At 43.8% G+C, this 23,409-nt stretch overlaps 1 protein-coding gene across 1 annotated transcript in view; it reads left to right on the top strand.

The window, feature by feature from the left end:
• The window catches only part of magi2a (membrane associated guanylate kinase, WW and PDZ domain containing 2a), a gene marked incomplete at its 5' end in the record, with an annotated part of 293,628 nt that overhangs the window by 93,814 nt on the left and 176,405 nt on the right, over positions 1-23,409 (top strand). Inside the window, one exon of the mRNA XM_079263001.1 lies at positions 14,089-14,205. Coding sequence (XP_079119127.1) covers positions 14,089-14,205 — 117 coding nt within the window. The remainder of the gene's footprint in view (positions 1-14,088; positions 14,206-23,409) is intronic.

Consider the following 23,409-nt stretch of genomic DNA (forward strand, 5'->3'; position numbering starts at 1 on the left):
TTAGTTCGATACAAAGATTAATGTGTGGAATTAAAGATTTTTTAATGCATGAACAAAGTTATTACTCGCTCCATATTAAAGACCAAACTTGGCCGTTAAATCTTGGTGAGAGAAGCTGATTTTTGGCATCTGGATGCTTTGTCACAACAGTGAAGATAATCCACCAAAATAACTTTATCCTGCTTATAAATGAAAATACGGACAAATTTGCAGCCTCGCTTCATTGTCTTCACTGGGCGTTGAAGAAAATATTCGTATATCGAAATATCTTATCGAAGAACAGATATCGAAATATATTGTGTGACAATATTGTATAGATATCCAAAAGCACTGCATTGATTTTATCAAACAAAAGGTCTTTACCAAGCGGCAACCACCGAGCTTCAATTCAGCTCTTCAGAAACCTACAGGTGACGTCATGGAGGCTACGTCCATCTCTTTATATACAGTCTATGGTCTTTACTGATGAGGCAGATTTTAATTTCATTTTTCATTTTGTACATAAAGATGAGTGTTTTTATTTGCTCTGCGGTGAAATGTAGATCCTCTGTTCTGATTCAGCAAGTTAATGTCAAGCATGCAACAGCGTTCAGTGTTTACCACGAGTTGAGAAAAATAGCAATATATCATCTTGCTTATAGTATCCTGATATATGGCAGTATATCCTATTGTTGGCCTGTATTGTGATACATATCGTACCACTAGATTCTTGCTAGTACACACCCTAGGAGCACGATTTGTGCATGAAGAGGTGCATGCACGGAAGGGTTGGGGGGACAAATCTTAGACACCATCCAGCCAGTTAAAACGATTGGACGTTTTTTTCCATCTTGTCTCCCACAGATGTCATGTTAATATTGGTGTTTGAACATTTCATTGATTGGCTGCTGTCAGGGTGTGAAAGAGATTTAATGCAACGTAGCAAAACATGCTGCTGGAAATGCTGCCTTTGAAAAATTGCCCTGAAACAAGCTTTCTAGCGGCATCAATGCAGAATAAATAAATTAAATGTTCATTCTGAGAAGTCAAATTATTCATTTAATGACCCTTTTGTCATGATAGTCATTTTTATTCATTTAATGATGCAGATATTTATTTGTATCTAATTTTTCTGTTTACTAACTTCATTAAATCTTGTTTCACAAGGAAATTATTTAATTAAAACACCATTATCATTAATAAACAAACAAATGAATAATAACTAAATAAATAAATACCTCAGTAAATAAACAAACCTACCATTACAATTTATTTTATACTTTCATGGTGTGTCTGTTCACTTTATCTGTTTAACTGTAAATAAAACGTGGAGTTTTTCCGACACATCTTCTGTTTGAGGTGTGAAGAAAGAGGCGACAGACATGAAGGCATAACTCCGCGCTTAACGCTTCGCAGCAGCTTGTGGCTTTCAGATAAACACTCCCAGTGAACTTAATGTGGACGTCCAAATTTAGCTCCGCAGCCTGCAGCCAGTAGAGACCGTATCAATGTCTGGTCAGCTGTAGCTGCCAAACTGTGTGTGTGTGTGAAAGAGAGAGAGAGAGAGAGGGAGAGGGAGAGAGAGAGAGAGAGAGAATTTAGTGCCGGGATAGAAAGTGGTGTCGCTTGCTTTATGATTCAGCTGATTTATGATGGTGTTGCTGTGGAGGCCAGCGAGCGGTCAGGACATCATTTAGCACAAGTGTGCAGCCCCTGCGTTCTACACAACCTTTGGCACATTTCACTTCATGTTGTTGGAATGTAGAAGCTTTTCTGTAGACGTGCACTACCAGTTAAAAGTTTGGACTCTTTCCCATTAAATCCAGTACCAAAGTGTGTCCATACAGATGGTTTGCATACGCTCCTTTGGTCTCAGGACCTTTTATGGTCATTTTCAGGCATTTATCTGCACATTAGGACCAGCTGGCACACCCTTTTACCTCAGCAGTATTCTCCGGTCTACGAGGGAAGATACGGTTGTCAGTCAGTCTGAAAGTATTAACTTTATACTTATGTGATGAATGAAAGTCCCCCGTTCCTTTTACCTTTGGATGATTTCAGTGATATAAGAGGCAGAAAGGGCAGAGCGGGCTGTTTAGAGGGTTTATGACAAGAAAATCTGCTGCATATATGAAGTATGAGGCTTCAGAAAGAGAATGACACCCTGAAGATTCAACATGTCTGTGTCCATGTGTCTGTGTCCGTGTGTCTGTCTCTATGTGTCTGTGTCCACACGTCTGTGTCCATGTGTCCGTCTCTATGTGTCTGTGTCCACACGTCTGTGTCCATGTGTCTGTCTCTATGTGTCTGTGTCCACACGTCTGTGTCCATGTGTCTGTCTCTGTGTCTGTGTCCACACGTCTGTGTCCATGTGTCTGTCTCTATGTGTCTGTGTCCACACGTCTGTGTCCATGTGTCTGTCTCTATGTGTCTGTGTCCACACGTCTGTGTCCATGTGTCTGTCTCTATGTGTCTGTGTCCACACGTCTGTGTCCATGTGTCTGTCTCTGTGTCTGTGTCCACACGTCTGTGTCCATGTGTCTGTGTCCATGTGTCTGTCTCTATGTGTTTGTGTCCACACGTCTGTGTCCATGTGTCTGTCTCTATGTGTCTGTGTCCACACGTCTGTGTCCATGTGTCTGTCTCTATGTGTCTGTGTCCACACGTCTGTGTCCATGTGTCTGTCTCTATGTGTCTGTGTCCACACGTCTGTGTCCATGTGTCTGTCTCTGTGTCTGTGTCCACACGTCTGTGTCCATGTGTCTGTGTCCATGTGTCTGTCTCTATGTGTTTGTGTCCACACGTCTGTGTCCATGTGTCTGTCTCTATGTGTCTGTGTCCACACGTCTGTGTCCATGTGTCCGTCTCTATGTGTCTGTGTCCACACGTCTGTGTCCATGTGTCTGTCTCTATGTGTCTGTGTCCACACGTCTGTGTCCATGTGTCCGTCTCTATGTGTCTGTGTCCACACGTCTGTGTCCATGTGTCTGTCTCTATGTGTCTGTGTCCACACGTCTGTGTCCATGTGTCTGTCTCTATGTGTCTGTGTCCACACGTCTGTGTCCATGTGTCTGTCTCTATGTGTCTGTGTCCACACGTCTGTGTCCATGTGTCTGTCTCTGTGTCTGTGTCCACACGTCTGTGTCCATGTGTCTGTGTCCATGTGTCTGTCTCTATGTGTTTGTGTCCACACGTCTGTGTCCATGTGTCTGTCTCTATGTGTCTGTGTCCACACGTCTGTGTCCATGTGTCTGTCTCTATGTGTTTGTGTCCACACGTCTGTGTCCATGTGTCCGTCTCTATGTGTCTGTGTCCACACGTCTGTGTCCATGTGTCTGTCTCTATGTGTCTGTGTCCACACGTCTGTGTCCATGTGTCTGTCTCTGTGTCTGTGTCCACACGTCTGTGTCCATGTGTCTGTCTCTATGTGTCTGTGTCCACACGTCTGTGTCCATGTGTCTGTCTCTATGTGTCTGTGTCCACACGTCTGTGTCCATGTGTCTGTCTCTATGTGTTTGTGTCCACACGTCTGTGTCCATGTGTCCGTCTCTATGTGTCTGTGTCCACACGTCTGTGTCCATGTGTCCGTCTCTATGTGTCTGTGTCCACACGTCTGTGTCCATGTGTCTGTCTCTATGTGTCTGTGTCCACACGTCTGTGTCCATGTGTCTGTCTCTATGTGTCTGTGTCCACACGTCTGTGTCCATGTGTCTGTCTCTGTGTCTGTGTCCACACGTCTGTGTCCATGTGTCTGTCTCTATGTGTCTGTGTCCACACGTCTGTGTCCATGTGTCTGTCTCTATGTGTCTGTGTCCACACGTCTGTGTCCATGTGTCTGTCTCTATGTGTCTGTGTCCACACGTCTGTGTCCATGTGTCCGTCTCTATGTGTCTGTGTCCATGTGTCCGTCTCTATGTGTCTGTGTCCACACGTCTGTGTCCATGTGTCTGTCTCTATGTGTCTGTGTCCACACGTCTGTGTCCATGTGTCCGTCTCTATGTGTCTGTGTCCACACGTCTGTGTCCATGTGTCCGTCTCTATGTGTCTGTGTCCACACGTCTGTGTCCATGTGTCTGTCTCTATGTGTCTGTGTCCACACGTCTGTGTCCATGTGTCTGTCTCTATGTGTCTGTCCACACGTCTGTGTCCATGTGTCTGTCTCTATGTGTCTGTGTCCACACGTCTGTGTCCATGTGTCTGTGTCCGTGTGTCTGTCTCTATGTGTCTGTGTCCACACGTCTGTGTCCATGTGTCCGTCTCTATGTGTCTGTGTCCACACGTCTGTGTCCATGTGTCTGTCTCTATGTGTCTGTGTCCACACGTCTGTGTCCATGTGTCTGTCTCTGTGTCTGTGTCCACACGTCTGTGTCCATGTGTCTGTCTCTATGTGTCTGTGTCCACACGTCTGTGTCCATGTGTCTGTCTCTATGTGTCTGTGTCCACACGTCTGTGTCCATGTGTCTGTCTCTATGTGTTTGTGTCCACACGTCTGTGTCCATGTGTCCGTCTCTATGTGTCTGTGTCCACACGTCTGTGTCCATGTGTCTGTCTCTATGTGTCTGTGTCCACACGTCTGTGTCCATGTGTCTGTCTCTATGTGTCTGTGTCCACACGTCTGTGTCCATGTGTCTGTCTCTATGTGTCTGTGTCCACACGTCTGTGTCCATGTGTCTGTCTCTATGTGTCTGTGTCCACACGTCTGTGTCCATGTGTCCGTCTCTATGTGTCTGTGTCCACACGTCTGTGTCCATGTGTCTGTCTCTATGTGTCTGTGTCCACACGTCTGTGTCCATGTGTCTGTCTCTATGTGTCTGTGTCCACACGTCTGTGTCCATGTGTCCGTCTCTATGTGTCTGTGTCCACACGTCTGTGTCCATGTGTCCGTCTCTATGTGTCTGTGTCCACACGTCTGTGTCCATGTGTCTGTCTCTATGTGTCTGTGTCCACACGTCTGTGTCCATGTGTCCGTCTCTATGTGTCTGTGTCCACACGTCTGTGTCCATGTGTCCGTCTCTATGTGTCTGTGTCCACACGTCTGTGTCCATGTGTCCGTCTCTATGTGTCTGTGTCCACACGTCTGTGTCCATGTGTCTGTCTCTATGTGTCTGTGTCCACACGTCTGTGTCCATGTGTCTGTGTCCGTGTGTCTGTCTCTATGTGTCTGTGTCCGTGTGTGTGTATTAGAAAGAGTTTTGTGAGCAGCCATGAACAGAAAACTGACCGTGTCTCTGCTGGATTTAGAGCCCCTCGGTGGTCTTCCTCATTAGTACTACAGCGGCTTGATTGTCAGCCTTCAACTGGTTCTGTCCCTGCATACTAATCACAGCTGGTTCTCGCCCAGTTTGCCTTCGTGCATGCAAATCGTGTGTTCACTAGAGGCAGGGGCACCCGTCTAATCACACGCCTTTTCCCCCAAAATGGGGTTCAAATAAAGTTCAGGCAACTTTTCAGCCCGTTCTTTCTCCTTTCTTTGTCATTAAAGCAGCAAGAAGACCTTTTGGTCCGATTAAATTGAAGCCACATGTGTTGGGATGTGGCAGCTTGGCTAATGTGAGGTACCAGTCTGCTCCGTCATGCTGTTCCTCATCAGTCCTCTGCATTTCCTGCTCCAGCAGCACGAGCCGGGTCCCATCCCCTGGTTAGAACGGAGCAGGCGGTCCCTGCCAGCAGACAGATGCTGCACATCACAAACACACTCATGTTCACATGTAGAAAGGCAGCTGGTGGCCAAAAAACATTTCCATGGCGGTGGGTGAGCTGGGACTGGTCAGCCTGACGCAGCAGCAGGAAGGTGTAATCGCCTGTGGGACCTGGAGACTCAGAGCGGGGGGGTGTTGCATGCTGGTGTCCTGTCATTTCTGAACATTCAAACATGTTTTGTTTTCTCTCCAGCTTTTATTTAAAGCTGCAGAGTGGAATGCAGCCGCCATTAACACACCTCCACTAAGCAGCATATGTTTTTATATCCTAAATGGTTATGACCCCCCCCCTCTGCCAGGAACTGGAGTCTGACAGGCTGCTTGCCAGTGGGAATCAATAAACACAGAAATACTTTACTAAAGACACACCCTGAGGACGCTTGAGTCAGTGGTGCTACTTAGTCACATAGATGATAACACAGACACCAACCTGAAGAGTGTTTCTGGGATTTTACAAGATAAAACAAACGTAGAATCTCTGTAGTTAAACTTACAGCACAGCAGGAAGTTTTATTCCCAATAGAAGATCAACTTCATAGCAGATATCAGAACTGAGACTTCTTATTGTTTCATGGAAAAGTTTAGATTATATTGAATTTGACGGCAACAGCACATGTATTTGTAAAACAGAAGGCTGGAAAAGTAACTGGAACACGTCAAAAACAACTGTTATACTGAGTAACACGTCTGAGAATAAAAGAAGCTTTTCAGAGACGGGCAGAGGTTCACCAGTCTGAGACAAACTGGCTCTAAAATGTTCCTCGATGTGAAACTGTGAAGACTTGATGATTCCACCATTGACAGTCTGACATGTCAACCAAAGATGAAAAGAATAAAAAGGAATCTCTGTGCACATGGGACAGAGCTTTATGTCAAAACTAGATGCTGGTGATCTTCAGGTCCTCATGCAGCACTGGATTAAAACAGGGATGATTCTCTACTGGAAACCAGTTCATGGACTCAGGAAGATTCCAGAAACCAGTGTGAACCCAGTTCAGGCTGAAATCCACACCTGCAGGTTAAAGCTCCATCATATGTGAAGAGGATCCAGAAACACGCCGTCTTCTCTGGACCAAAGCTCATTTAAAATGTTCTGAGTGGAAACCTGGATGAAGATGTGGAATAGTTTGTGGACAGCATGGACGGCGTGTCCTGCAGACTAAAGAGGAGAGGGAGCATCCAGCTTGTTATCAGCCTGCATCTCTGATGGGATGGGGTTGCATTAGTGCCGATGGCGTGGGCAGCTTCCACATCTGGGAAGCTCCATCATGCTGAAACATCTGCTCCCATCCAGACAACGTCTCTTTCAGGGAAGACCTTGCAGGTTCCACCATGCTGGACCACATCCTGCATCATCACAGCAGCATGGTGGAACAGGAGAACTGGTCTGCTGCAGTCCAGTTTCACCAGTACAAAAACATTTCTACTGAGCAGCAGCTGCACTCCTCACTTCCCAGATGTTTAAAGAGGAGATGCTCACGATGCTAAACATTACCCTGGAACTACTTTTTACAGCCCTCACATTCACATTCACCTCATATTTATCTCAGTTTCAACATCTCATATGTTGGTTCTTTTTCTACTGGGAACAAAATATACATTGATAAGATTCATAAATAAATTCAATACTTATTTATATTTTAATTAAACTTTTTGGGAGTTTTGAGCTGTAAAGCCTGAAACTAAAGCGGCTTGAATGTGCCTTCAGATCAGGACATATTGTTTATACAGCAGATCCTTCATCTGAAACGGTATTGTCGTGTTTGTATAAAAAAAATAAAATAAAATAAAAAACAACAATCTAAAACTCATATCATTGCATACTGTTTGTTTTTGGTCCTGTGATGGACTGGCCAGCTGTCCAGGGTGTACCCTGCCTGTCACCCAAACACTGCTGGGATAGGCTCCAGCTTCCCCGCCACCCTTCATTGGACTAAGCGGTTAGGAAAATGAATAAATAAATGTTTGTTTTTGTCCCTTTAACACATGACATGAAAACTCTGCGTACCGAAGGACAGAATCTGTCAGTTTTCTCAGATTTCATATTTGTTTGTGTTTGTAGCTGAAGTGAAGTTATTGTCTGTTAAATGTTGTGCGTGCGTGTGCACGAGGTTGGCATCGCACGAGCTCTTTAAAGACTAATCATCAGAGCACTGTGTGTGTGTGTGTGTGTGTGTGTGTGTGTGTGTATGTTGGAAGTGGCGAGGCTTATGAGCCCATCCTCATCATTTAATTAATCAGATGATCCAAACAGCTGTTTGCCACAGCCTTCTGACTGTCACACACACAAAAACACGGTGTGATAATGCTGGGAATGCTGCTGGATGCCCCTATAGAAGCTGAGATAAGTAAGCAGGACGATGTTATGATGCCGGTGGGCTTAGCTGACTCACTGCCAGCACATCCTCCATGATGGACTTTACATCATTTGCTGCAGATTTCAGACATGTTTTAAAGACTCAATGGGACAATGATGGAAAACTTGTGTGTTTGTACGCATGGTGTGTTCAGATGAATCACAACTTTTTGCTCCACTTATTCGTCTTTTATATGCACCTCTTTTTATCGATTGTCTGCTGCTGTTACATCAATAGTGAGCGCTGGGAGAACTGAAGTAATTCTGATGGCTCAGTTCTCCATCTAAATTATGTGAGATCAATAGAGAAGTTCCAATAAGATGATAAAAAAGTTCAAAGAACTGGACTAAAAAACAGACAGTAGATATGTTTGTGGATCAAAACTTGCATGAGGTTGTCCAACAAAACGTCAGTAGTTTGTGTGTGATGCTTTTACCAGCACACCGCAGCTTTACTGTTATTAATAAACACAAATCAATCTTCTTTTCTCCTGCGCTGATGTCACTGATATACACTGCACCTGCTGCACGTGGAGCTACGTACGAACACACGTCTGCGCAGCACTTTGCTCCAGACTTGTGGACATTTTCCACCCAGACAGTGTGCTGCTAACAGGAGCATGGTATTTGTTTTTTGACAACAGTCAGTAAAAGTCTGTTGTATTTCCTCAGCTCTCTGTCTGTCCTTTTCTTTTCCTTTATTTAGCCGTGATGTTGCGTGCTAGCAACGAGACACCAACCACTAATGTGTTGATGTCCAGTTAGCATGTGAAACATGGAGTCGAGAGAAACTCCGGTGCAACATGACGCTCCAGGCTGGGAAAAACATTTGTGAAATGTTCTCTGGATGCTGCTGGGCAACAACAGCAGCAGATGTGTAATTAATAATTATCCATCAGAATGAGACGAACACAAAGTTTAAGTTCAGAAAGTTGCATAGTGGTTCTTTAAAGGTCTAAGTTGAGGATTCAGATGAATAAAAGCTTCGGTCAGCCTTTACGGGGTTACGCCTTTGCTTTCATTTCCATGTTGCTTTCCATTCCCTCTCTGCTATCATGCATACTTTCAGATACGTGTGCTGTTCATATCAACACGACGACTATCATTTTCTTGCAGTTGTCATTGTGTTTTGAAGAAAACTGTGATTTCCACGCAGTAACTTGTGCTTCCAGTCAGTAGACACCCTTTCCTTTACATGTCCAGCTGTGAGAACCATCTTCCAGCAGAAAGTGTCCAGCAGTGAGGCGTGTGAAGGAAAATCGCCTCCAACTTTCTCCTGAAAGTCTCCACAGGCGGCGGACCTTCAGCCATCTCCTGGGTAAAAGCCAGCTCCTGGATTGTAATGCCGTGGCGTTTTCAGAGAGAGCAGGATACATGCATACAGACGGCCAGTGGGAAGCGTGGAAATGACGCATCCTGTGGAGTTGAACTATTTGGAGGAGTAACAAGGAGTCTCCATTTCTTCAGACAGCTGCTCCTGCAAGCTTCACATCCACATCCATAACCTGCAGCAGTGTCCAGAGTTTCTCAGTGAGCTGGACTAATGTGTGGCTGGGTATGAGGCACCTCTGTCTCCCGAGGGAACCAGCTGTTGTCTTGCTTTTGGAAGGTTTTTTCTCTCCGTCTGCCTCCCAGGAGGTTTACACGACACCTGCGGAGCTAGGGAGACTTCTCTCTCTTCTTTTTTCACTTTTCCTCAGAAAAACCATTTTAATTCATCCATCTGTTTAGGAAGCGGTTTTAATGCCTGCTTGTGATTCAGGACTTGCCAGAAATCTTTACTGAACAGCAGGGAGGAGTTTGCGTTGCGTCGCACTACGATGATTTAAACATCTCGCTTTTCCTCAAGGTTAAAGGTAAACCAATGGGATCGAACCGGTGAAACCTTAAGCACCGTTCAGCTGATCTGCTCTCGAGCCAACAGGTTGGCTTTTGGAGGTGCTGTCACTTTACCCACTCGTCATCTGTTATCCACCCCCCCCCACACAGTCAGTGTCACATAAAAGATGCATCAGGAGCTGTCAGAGCTGGAGGAGCTGATGTGAAACAACCCTGAGAGTAAAAACAAGCAGCATCACATCTGTTTAGATAGTTTCATTCACCCCAGTGAGTCCAGACCGGCGGAGCTGCTCCAGGAATCAGATACAGATGCAGTTTCTTCTGGAAACAGAATCTGTTTTTAGAACGGACAAATCTTCAGGCATATCGAGAGGCAGCACATCCACCTCATGGCCACTCGTGAAATACACACTGACTATTACACTAATATGATAATAAAGCTCTTCACATGGAATTAATTGGATTCCTTTGCCTACAGTAACTAGAGTGCTTCAAGATCCACAGTTCAAAAGTTCACCTTGTTGTCTCCCATGTGGCTGCACCCGTGGAAATAATGTCAGAGCAGATGGAACGGATGAAAGAGTGCATCGGAGACAGCACCAGCGCAAACAGAAGGATGTGACATATGTGCAGGAGAGACACGACTCCACATCTCCCACCGAACATGGCTGGAGATTCTGCAGAAAGAGAGATTCAACAGCAGGATCAGCTGCAGTTTTAATCATTGTTGTCACGTTTTCCAGTTTATAATCTGATCCTCTCTGATGGTGGCGCTGTGCATGACTGGAACTGGTTGTTCTGGGCTGTAGCTCTGTAATATTTGACCAGCAGACTCTGTCTTGCTGGGCTTTCTAGTCGTCTCTCAGACTGGGTTCTGTTTATTCAGAGAATAGAAATGACGGGTGAAGGGTGAAATTGTCAGGCTTTTGTCAGAGGAGAGGAGAAACTCCAGATGCTAGCCAACATGTCAGCTAAATGGGAAACATAAAGAAGATTCTGCTCCCACATTCAGCACAACGAACTGATAAAAAGCCTCCTGATGACACAACGTAGAAAAGTTCTTTCCAGTCCGTCTTACATTTATTTACATTGTCCTAAATGTGTGTTGTAGCAACAAGGTTTGCTGCGTCTCCCATCAGCGTATGGAGAGCACGGGGGAGACAGCAGGAGACAAGGAGGGGGCTGTAGGAGGACAACAACCCATCAGCAGGACCATTATCTGCTCCTTGGCGCAGGAGGACCAGGAGGAGCCCTACAACATGACCCCCAGCAGGACACTAATGGGCATGTTTCTACTCAGGCTGTCAGAAACGGACTCTATGAGGGTCCAGCCTCATAGAGTCCACAAGCCTCAAAGCCCCCCACTGTGCAGCCTGACTGGCATTCATTAGAAACACTGGGATTGGCTACTGGCTACTAACATGACCAGTTTGGCAGTGGGTCAGTGATGATCTGGGGAGGCGGATCCTTGGTACAGTCCAATCATGTGCCAGCCAGAGGAACCCAGACTGCCAATCAGTGCCGGGGTGGGACCCTCAGACCCACATTGCAGAGGTTGCAGAACAACGCCCGGCCTCATGTGGTGATGTCGTGCTGATGGTCTGGACTGGCCTGCCAGTTGACTGGTGTAGAACACACACAGCGAGGCTCATTCTGAATCCTCTCCAGAGTCTGGAGCATCATCCTGAATCCAGACCTTCAGGACTTTATTTAGGGTCCGAGCTGTACGAAGAACAGCTTTTATTTTCTGCAAAACTCACTCAGATTTAGCCCCCTTAGCCGCCGTGAAAAGTTGTGAAACTAGGCACACACTTCATGCCCAGCGGAAATAGCAAGATTCAATGGTCTGCATACACTTTAATGCAAACGTGGCTCTACAGCACCCCCTAGAAAAAAAAATATCCCCCATAAAATGGGTTTGCAAAAGTTTACTTTGACGTAGGAAATTCTTCGGCATGAGGCTCGGACCCGATGGATGCTGCTTTAGACTTCAGTTAACTTTGTTCTTGACTCATTCCACTATGTAATTAGTATTTTCACCTCGAACATTTTTATCAACAAGATGTAAGACGTGATAAGTGTGTCCTTTTTCTTCTACGATGTGTTCAGGGATGTAAAGGAATAAATTATAATTATAAATAAATTAGTGTCAGGGGAAAATTAAGATAAAAAAAAAAGGATGGAAAACTTCATTTGAATAATTTAAAAATATTTAAGAATGTGTTTTTTTTTATGAAGTAAAATAAAATATGGCAACCGTTTTCATTAATAAAAACTGATCATAAATTAAGTTCTGAAATGCAACATTTTTTTTTTTAAATAAAAATTTGATTAAAAGTCATTAACAATTTTTTGTACATTTTATTGTCTATTTTTAAACAATGAAAAATAAACAGCTTGTAAACATATTTATGCCAAACCAGAACACGGATGGATGAAAGCTGGTGTTTCCCGCCATGTGACGGTTGCAGGACGTCATAACCATGTGGAAGGGAATGAGATGGGGGGGTAAAACAGATGTAGTACCCCGTGGTGCAGACGGAGGGCGACGTAGGACCTGAGAATCTGGATGAATCCATGAGGGGAAAAAAGGATATCAGTGTGATAGATCCCCATCACCGGAGCTGTGCTTCCGTGCTCGTTCTCCCTCACATTTCTTTCCCGCTCGCCCTCTCTCTCTCTTTCTCTCTCTCTCTCACACACTGCCTCAGTGTTTTGCAGTCACTCGTTCTGCCGCGCTCTCATGTTTCATCTCCGTGGAGCACACAGAGAGGAGATCCCACTCTCGGGCCGGCTGACGGCTGCTTCTTCGGGCAAACAGGGATGGAGTTGAGGACCTAAGGGAAAGGACACTTTTTTTGGGAAGGGGGGGGGGGGGATTCCAGTCGGAAAACATCCGGAGAATAATTCCTCCCAGCGGAGATTATTTGCATCCCAAAAACCAGTGGTGGGGGGGAAAAAAGGACGCTCTCACTCTAAAGCGGCTGCAGAACCGGCGTCTGCACAAGAGGTGCATTCATGTCCATTTGTCTGATTTTGCTCCCTTTCTGAGTGTGTTCACCTTCTCAGCGTGCAGATTCATCATCCTCTTTTCTCATGCAAATGTGAAGCAGGCGAGTTGACACAGATGCAGCCGGTCCCTCAAGCTCAGGTTTGCATGATTACAATGAACCACTGTGTTCATTTAGTCCTGGATTAGTGCGTGCCGCTGCATGTGTCATCGTGTGTTTGCATATTTCTAGCGCTCACAAGAGAAGAAGCAGAATGCGCTGAATAATTCATGCCACCAGTATGACAGAAAACTTCCAAACTAGGTTATTGTTGACATACTGGGCTGCCTGTTTCATCCGGTGCTGATTGGATGACTGCATGTTTGGATGCAGCTGTTGACGTACACGTGCGCGCGCGCGCGTGTGTGTGTGTGTTCTTCTATGTATCAGGATTCAGGAGCCCAGAGGGGATGTTGAAGGTTAGACAAATATGTGCGCAGCCTTTTGCAGCAACTCCGTCTGCCCCCGTCCTTCCATGCATGACGAATAAGAAGGATGACAAGTGTGTTAGTCAGGAGGAATCCCTTCAGTAACATCAATCGACCCCCCCCCACCACCTCCATCCAGGCTCCATTTCAAATGTGATTATATGTGAGGGAGCTTAGAGGATGGAGTTGAGGAAGAGAGGGGGGGGCGGTGCTTCCCACTTTCTTCTTATTTGTCCCACAGCTTTTCCTCCGTTTGTAGATGTGACTGGTTTTAAATGGGAGTCCATTTAGCAGTGAAGGGAAAGGAGAGCGGGAGTAAGAACACCCCCCTGGGGAGGTGGAGGGTGATTTATGCATAGACGTCTCTCCACACGTGTTTGGCAGCACTCCAATTAACACCTCCACCAATCCATGGCTGCACTTGACAGATGCTGCAGCCCGGAGAGGCGGCGTGTATTATTCATCTGTTGGTCTGCTTCTTCAGAGGACTTCAGGAAATCCAGACTGATGTCTTGAAGGATTCTGGTTCAAATGTTGCAGCCGTGTTTTCCCACTTCCTCCTCCTTCTCTTGACGTGGAAATTGTTCTTAAAGAGATGCGGCTGTCCGGCTTCCTTATCAAGGCCAGATCAGCCTCTTCCTGGCAACTTCCCTGGGATCAAAGTAGCCGTAAATGTGACTGATTTAATTAGCATCCAGGGGTCCCATCGCTGATTACTCTCATTTGTGCTGCTACAGGGGGCGTGATCGACAAGGACCTGCGTCACTACCTCAACCTGCGATTCCAGAAAGGTTCAGTGGACCACGAGCTGCAGCAGATCATCCGGGACAACCTTTACCTCCGCACCGTCCCCTGTGAGTTTGCTTCTCCGTAAGCTTGCAGCGCACAACACACACTTAGCTGACACATCTCCGTTCAGAGCTGGAAGATCATGAAGAGTTTGGTACAAACAGCTGCCAGGAAACACATGGTCTCCTGGTCGATGAGGCGAATGAAAGAGCGTTTAACGTGATGGACGCTTTTGTCCTTTTGGGGAAATGTTTACTCCTCGTCTGGTCAGTATTTTGGCTGTTTGCACTTTTGTTTGTCTCTCCTGACACATTTTTAGTCAAGTCAGTAAAAAGCAGAACATAAAAGTACATAAAACAATTAGAGGATTTTCACCCTTTGAATGCCAGCTTGGTGACTTTATATCACTGTTTATGTGGAGTTTTTTGGAAAATTTGTCTTGGATATGTCATAAAATGGTCAAAATATCGATTTTAAAGCATAATTGTTTCTGTTCAGCATGAAATTTAAAAATGATTAACCTCTTAGGTATTTAAGGACAAAAATGTCCAATTTTAAAAACAGCTTTAAAGACTGAACAGAAGATTTTTTTTTTTATTTTTTTTTTTTTAGCTTTTTTGGGAAACTGTTTCTTTTTTAATCAGTTTCAGTCCTGATTCAATGAATGATGTGTTAAATAATTTTGGAGATTTCAAGCCTCTAAGGGTAAATTCACATCAGCCTTTTTGATCCGAATCAGAGTCCATTTGCTGGGAAAGTCCGCTTCATTTGGGGAAATGTGAATGCACCAAACAAATCCTGATTCGGATCAAAGAAGCAGACTCGGCCCGCCTACAAACGCAGGTCTTGATTCTTTTCAAGCGGACCAAATACAGGAAGCAGACTATAAAAAAGTCTCTTCCTGCATTTACCCACATTGCATTGTGGGTAAATCCATAGCAATGGCGTTAAGGGTGTTCGTCTGGTGTTCATACTGCGTCCATCGTTGCAGTGTATTTCTTCAGTATACTTGCATAAGAACAATAAAAACCCAAAACAGCCATAGTTTCCTCTCCATGTTTAACTTGCAGGTGGAGGAAACAGAGCTTTCTTCTTTATGTAGGTCTTGTTCTCTCTCTTGCTAAATACTAGTACAGCACCACCTCTGGTGGGAATTGGGATATATTATTCTAATGGTTTGACTGGTTTGACCAAAGTCCTACGTGAACGTGATCTCGGTCTGCATGGATACACCCCCTACAACTGAGCCTAGTCCCCAATCGGACCGAGTCTAGCGGACTATCCTGATGTGAATACAGCCTTAATGGCAGCTTGAGTAGATGATGCTCACAGGTTTTATGGAAAACTAAACCAGCAAAAACCAGTTATTACAAATGTTGGAGGACTTTGATGTCATATTATTTCTGATGCATTATAAATTTTTGTCTCGCATTAAATTTAACATTTATCATCCTCTTAAATAGACCTTGAGCACATTGTCAGGCTGGACATATTCTCATATTTTGTTTGGCAAATTTTTTTTATTTTTCAATTTTTGTTTGGTTGAAATATCCCAAATATGCGCGTGTGTGTGTGTGTGTGTGTGTGTGTGTGTGTGTGTGTGTGTGTGTGTGTGTGTGTGTGTGCGCGCGCGCGCCCGCAGGAGGATTGATTAACTTCTGGAGTGTTGGTTTAGTCTTGTCTTGAAGTTGGACTCTTTAAAGTCAAGTGTTGACGGTCTCGCTGTCTCTAATTAGCTGCATTAAGTGCCTCACGAGAGCACACAGTTGTAATGGAGTGTTATGTAAACCATCAAAGATAAGATTTGGAGGGCTTTAAGCTATTGATCCTTTGTGTTGTTACTTCAGGGTAGCATTTCAAGCTGCATGCCTATCCTTGTATACGCTGTGTGAGTGTGTGTGGTCCTCATCAGGTTCTTGATCGTCCAGTGCGTTAGCAAACCTGGAAAAACTAATGTTGAAAATACATCTTGTCATTCTTTTGTTTTGGTGTTTGTTTGGAGAATATCCACCCATTGCTATCAGTCAGTCAGTCGCGATATTAAACCGTGTCTTTTTGGGTGTGGACAAGCTTTATCTGAGGATAGTGGGTTAGCCTAGCCGTGCTGTTAGCCCCAGCTGTCTGATGGCCAACTCTCCCCTGAATCCTTAATGGAGGTGCATTCTTCAAGGCCAGGAGCAGGGGGATTTAGCCTGAACTGCTTTTCTGTCTCCCTCTCTGAGCAGAATGCATCAGTGGAAACAAAAAATGGAGCTATTTATTTGCAACACAAGCTTAATTTTCTCTGATAGCCTCTCAGAGAGCAGCTGCTGCGTTGGCATCAGAGACAGAGGTGTGCTGTAGACAGCAGGAGGGAGGGGGAACACACAGGAGAACAAGGGCTGAAGGAGAGGAGGCCTGAATATAGGCATGTACAGTTGTGCTCATATGTATTCATCCCCTTTCATTAAAGAAAAGACTAAATTTACAACAGTCACTCAAATAACTGGAGATCTAAAAAAGGAACAATAACTAAAAGACACTGTTTTTTCATTTGAGTTGAAAAAAGAAAAAAACTAAACAAATGTGTCCTGGACAAATTAGAGCACTTTTCTGTTGAACAGTGGGACAAAATACCTGTCATCAGGTGCAGAAGTCTGACTGAGAGGAACAGAAAACACCTGACTGGAGCGGAAACATTAAAGGATTGTTCAACTAAATATTACTTTATCACTGATGTAATATGTAATAAATTCTTATTTGCTTGCTTTTTAAAAAAAATATTTATATCGAACCAGAATTAGAAAATAATGTAATGATTTTCATAAAAATTTTTATTTATTATTACTTTAGTCAATTTCAGCTTATTTTACAGGCAGCTGTTTTTTTTCCTTCTTTAATAAAAGGGTATGAATCAGTTTGAGCACAACTATAGGTTATATGTAAATGAACTGCAGATAAACTACCACACAACAAGCAAGGTAAGAGGAGGTTAACTGTGCATTAATGAAGCTTCAGCAACGGGCCTGAGTGCTGCTGGGATGTAGATGCTCAGCAAAGACACAGTGGAGTCTGGACCTTTAGCGTGAATGATTGTAGGTAACAGAAAAGATGCAAGCAAACTGTCCAGACCACGACCGTCTGCAGTCTTTAGCCTGTAAGATGCAAAGTGTAAGGAACGATTGCAGTCACAGTGGAAAGTCTAATCAGTTGCTATTATTCAGACAATCTATCCACATATTGTTAACATGTTGAAGGCTCAGAGTGTGGGAGGAAATGACAATAAGCAGCCTAGATGGGGAATTATAACCCCGACTGGGTCTTTCATTTATTCAGAAACTCCAGTTTGAATGAACACACTGAGACACTGATAGCCATACCATGTGTGATGACATTGTTACTACAGGCTGCTTCATCCTCGTGATTTGATTGTGATGCGATCAGCTATTATTGATGTACATCATTGTGTAACGTGGTTTATCTTACGTGTCATGACTACCAACAAGGAAGAAAACTGGAGTGTTTCCAACACATGAAAAGCAAACTAAGAGCTGCATCAGATCCTAGCAGTCTCTGGTTGAGCATATTTTAATCAGAACTCTTTATCTCTTCCAGAGCCACCTATCGTCTAGGCAACCAGGCAACCAACTAGGCAGACCAGAGTCTGCATCTCAGACTTTCTGAGCAAACAGAGACCTATAGCAGCCAAAGATCTTCCACCACTTAGGCTTCCCGCTCAACCATTGTATTACGAGCACACCACCGACAGTCTGAGCGCTGTATTCCCGCAGTTTCAACTTTTTATGTATTCCTTAACATTGTGTCATTGATTAAAGGTTAAAAAGTGTTATTTTTATTTGTTTTACATGCGTACAATGGTTCCAAATTATCCATGTTGCTGTGCATCTAAAACACAACTTTTTCCTCCACTACGACTCGTCACATGACGGGATATTTCTCTCCGCTAAAGAGGTCATGTTTTTACCGCCATTGATCTGTTTGTCTGTTCATGTTAAAAAAAAAAGTTATGGATGGATTTCCACAAAGTTTTCTGGAGTTGGACATGTGAAAAGTAAGTGATTTAATTTTGGTGGTGATCTGGATCCATGTTTGGATCCAGGAACTTTTTAAAGGTCTTGGTGGAGAATTGCACTCTCCGATTACTTTGTTTAGTTTATATCATGACTCCACCTCAAACAACAAGTCATATTCTTGCTAAGGTGTATTGCTGTGTGTTTTTGACGGAACTTCAGTGAATGTCTGGTCATAGGCTGGCTGTGGTTGATGGTGCTGAACAGCAGGCAGACGACAAACACCCACCGCTGACTGCATCATATGGGAAGACTCTGTTAGGTGGGAAGCTAGCTAGAAAGCTCAACATTAGCTCATTTTAGAGGTTTGTGTGTCTTCCGGCTGATGATACAGAAAACAGTCAATCCATCCTTTTATAATGCAACACTTTCAGACTGTAGGAGTCCAGTGTGATTAGTCTCTTCTGGGTTCTTGTTGACTTTTTTGTACAAAAAGAAAATACTAGCCTTGTACTTGGTAATGAAAATTGTACATAAATTAAAAAAAACAAAAAACAACTAAATTCTTGCATTTCTGAAACCTTAAAAACCGTCTTTGTTCATGAACAACTATTAAAGTTACATCGAGACCCATTGTGATGTGCGATAAATGATAAATTTAAGGCCAGCTAAAGGGCGAGAGAGATGAAAATTGTATGTGATGGATGTGAAGTGGTTCATCACAGCAATTTAAAAATAACCTTTGAGTGGTAAAGAAAAGACATGTTTCACCGAGATGGGGGGGCGACAGTCGGAGAGTTGTTGCCATTCATACCAACAGTAAAGCTTTGACAGAGTTGGTGAGGACAGACACGGCTGTGCCGGCTCTTAGACAAATTGCCTGGTTGAAGTCCAAGGTCAGAGCGTTAATAGCCTGAGCCCATGTGAAATCAGGCCTATCGTCTGGTAATCCACATAGATTTGATGGGGAAGATGGAGGGCAGAGTAAAAAAAAAAAAGTGCGTCAGCCCGTTGTCATACCTAAGTGGGGTGTACTGGTAATGATTCGATAACTGAGGTCAAATGGGAAAAACCTGGAATTTAAAGTATATTTTTATCGTCTTACTCGTTACGTTTAGCTTTGATTCCAAGACATCAAATCAAAGCAAGGAAAGTTATTTAAAAGCCTTTTAAGCCCTTTAATGTGATCCAATATAAATATGTGAACTATCTGAGCTGCGAGCCAGTAAAGACACGAAAGGCATCTCATCACTTGACTCTATTTCTGACACTTGCAGTCTTTTCTGCACTTGTTTCATTTTTTTTTTTTGTTCCTTTTTTAAAATAAAAATCTTTAAATGAAGACATCTTCCCTCTTCTCTTCTTCACCGCCTGGCTTTTATCCTCCGCGGACACAGAAAAGCACTTAGTGATGAGCCAATGAGGCCTCTCAGTCTGTTAATAATACAGCATGTCTTACCTTTTTACCTGCGTTTGAGTTTCATTACTTTCTCACTCGCTCAGTCCGTCTCGTGTCACCGTGTCAGGTATCTAACCACTTGAGGTGACATCCTGCAAATACTTCATTGCCCCTCTCCTCATTTGTACGTATTGAAATGGAGTCACGTGGCCAAAGCTGCAGCGTTACTGGAACTTTCCCATAGGTCCATGCAGCAACAAATAATGGCTGATAATGTCAGAAGTGTGGTTATTTTAACAGTAGCTGTGTTCTCATTACAGTTTCTCAATGTGATTTTTCTTCAACTTTAACAAAGTATAACTGCAATTTGCAGAAGTTTCCATTGAATGGTGTTTAGCGGATCAGCTGTAATCTGATAAAATCTCGTCCCGCGAGACTTCACGTTGAGGAGGATGGAGATAAAAGCCTTTTGTGTTTATCTGCCGTCGCCGCTGTCCTCATCAGAGGATCGTCACCGAGGAACTCGCAGAGGAAAGGAGGGATTCAGAGTAAGCTGGAAGTTTAATGTGCTGCGTGATGAACCTCTGCTGGTACCAGACATGTCATGCCCTCTGGGGCAGGTTCTACCCGGAGGCAAGTGGCTATCAGCCTTCACAAACCGGCAACATGCTCTGCATAAATGTAAAAAATGTCTTTCCATTGTGTTTTTGTCGAATATTTCTATATGGACACGTTATTAAATGCTTAATGAGAGCACAAAACGTTTTTAGCCATGTTGGAGAAGTTTTTATTGACATATTTAAGTTTTTTCCATTGCAGCAGTGATGGAAACACAGCTATAAATACAGACGGACAGACAGACAGACAGATAGTAGGAAGTGAATCTAACAACATGTCACGATTCAGTTCGATTCTGATTTTTGGGGTGACGATTCGATTTAGAATCATTTCTCGCTTCAAACAGTTTTTCGATTCATAATCATGACACTTAAATAACAAAAGGTGCTGATTTCCCAGGTAACTTCATTCTTCTATTAAGAAGAAGATTAAATTCAGATTGATTTCATTTAAATTGCTGCAATTACAAAACTTTTTTTGCTCGTCATTATTTTTAATGACATTTAATGATTATGTTATCAAATAATTGGTTGCTGTTGTCAGTAATGTTGCATCTCAGTATTTTTGTGTTTCTGACGCTGTCCTTCTTACCTCCTCCTTTCTTTACCAGTTTTTATATTTAAAAGTCCAGTTTGTAACCTCTTCTGTCACTCTTATCAACGGATTACATACTTGTGACCGGCGCAGTCCTCCTACCTTGGTGTGTCACATGACTGCGTTTGTCTTTAACAGGCTGATGGATGAGGGAGATCATCGGCATGATAAAAGGACTAACTGCTCTCCAGGGCCCTACAATTTGTTGTTTATTATCTCAGAGCAAATAGAGGAGAGTCCGGTGAAAGGAGGGCGAGCAACGGAAAAGAACGGCGACTATTTGCTTGTTTATCTTGTGTGACCCGATAAATACCTGTGGCCAAAAGCTTATTCCTTCTCTCATGTCTCCATTTGCTCAATGTTTCTTCTCTTCACTTACTCATTGACTCAATGCAGGCAGGGTGGGGTTTCCATGGCAACCATTTCCACCCCCCGTCTGCGTCAAAGTCTCGACTCCTCTTCAAACCTCTGCCCGCTTCCTTGTTTATGGGTTTTTTTCTGGCTTTTTTCTCCTCCTTCCGGGCCTGTCTGTCTGGTGTGGGGGGTGGGCACTGGAGGTGCTGTATGAAACGTGATTTAAATCCAGACCTTTGACTTGGCAGAATCAGCTGCAGCATCCAAATGACCCCCCACGGATGCAGAGGTGTGTGTTTGCATCAGGAGGCTGCAGGTGAATGGAAGCGTTTGAGTGGCAAGGCGGGACACAGATGTGGATTTCCCGGGTGCCAAGCGTGACTCAAAGCACAATGCTCGATGGCAGATGTGACCCGCAGACGTGAACGGAGAGAGGTGTGAAATTTGCTCCCTAATTGGTCCTCATTACACTTCCTCCACCCCAGAAACATTCACCAAACCGCTGCTGATTTCTACCACAACTGTTTGTTCTCTATAATGTCCTGTCATGACAACTCCGTGTGTCGTTATAATTGCAGATCTGCTGAAACACCTCACTCTTATAATGTTTGTGTTTTCTAATTTATTTGTCATTTCTAATGAGGAATGAATCTGATGTCTTACTGTAACAGAGCTGAGTTTTCCTGCTACTCCATGCTGCCAGAAAGCGTGACAGTCTGCGGGACATTCCCACAGTCTATCTGTGCTAATGATTGAAAGTGACAATCATTGATTCCTACCATCACCATCTTGGCAGAGGCATGCATGTCGTTTCACCCAGAAAATACAAATATGGACAAAGAGGTGGAGCTGAGAAGGGGGCTGTAAGCGTCATGGTGGATGATTGAGATAGAGCGAATTCTGAGCTGCCTGTAGCTAAGAGCTAACCGAGCTAACCCGGAGATAACAGGAGATAACCAGCTAACGGAGGTAAGCGGGCTAAAGCTAAGTCACGTTATTAACTGGCCGAGATTAAATTATTTTAAACGGGCGAGTTGGAAAAAAATTCACTCCCCCCACAGTTGTCATGAAGGTAAACCTGACCTATTAAACCTAAAATGGATTTTTGTACCAGGCTGTAAACATGTTTATTCCTGCTGTAAACATGTTTATTTCTGCTGTAAACATGTTTATTTCTGCTGTAAACATGTTTATTCCTGCTGTAAACATGTTTATTCCAGCTGTAAACATGTTTATTCCAGCTGTAAACATGTTTATTTCTGCTGTAAACATGTTTATTTCTGCTGTAAACATGTTTATTCCTGCTGTAAACATGTTTATTTCAGCTGTAAACATGTTTATTCCTGCTGTAAACATGTTTATTCCAGCTGTAAACATGTTTATTTCTGCTGTAAACATGTTTATTTCTGCTGTAAACATGTTTATTCCTGCTGTAAACATGTTTATTTCAGCTGTAAACATGTTTATTCCTGCTGTAAACATGTTTATTCCAGCTGTAAACATGTTTATTTCTGCTGTGAAGTTGGTCTTTTTAACATGGGAGTCTATGGGGATTTGCTCTGTTTTGCAGCCCCTCGTGGATGAAGGAGGAACTGCATATTTATGCACTCCTGCATAGGCTTCACTTTTAACCGCAGGAGGCAGCGTCCATTTTTCATATGCGGTCTATGGTTTAGGCGCTAATTACAATGTTACAACAGTTTCCAGCACATTGGCTGGAAAAGTGTTAAAAAGCCAGAATGTACACGGCTCAGTATGTGCAGAAGCTCGACACACCTGACATCTGTTTACCATCACTAAGCTGATCAGATCATCATTATTTGGCACTTTGGTGTAAAATTAGGTAAATAATACCAAGAAAACACAAAATTAGACAGTTGTAGGCTGAAACGTTAAGCTGTCATGATTTCAGAACTGGCGAGAGGGAGGAATAACTAACTGTGTCGTTGGAGATGTGTGTCAGCTTTCCACTCCTGTGCACTGCTCTATGCCTGCACGCTGAGCTCAGAGCGGCTTGGGGACAGTCTTAATATTCATGGTGTGAGCCTTTGTGGCTTAAAGACGTCTCTCTGACCAGCGACCAGCCAAACGTCCTCCATGTCAGAGTAGTCAACGGCTCACACAGCGCCAATGTGGCACGGCAGCCAACGGCTATTTAAAGCATTTAATCATGTTATCTATTCATCACAAACCTCTCCTTTAGTGCTCTCATTCTGGTTCCGGCTCCAGTCTGGAGTCTCAGAATCTGGTTGCTGTCTGAAGACCAGCCCTCATGCAACCCAGTTTAACCAGAA

This window comes from Telmatherina bonti (assembly GCF_933228915.1).
Source record: "Telmatherina bonti genome assembly, chromosome: 23".
NCBI classification, from domain to species: domain Eukaryota; kingdom Metazoa; phylum Chordata; class Actinopteri; order Atheriniformes; family Telmatherinidae; genus Telmatherina; species Telmatherina bonti.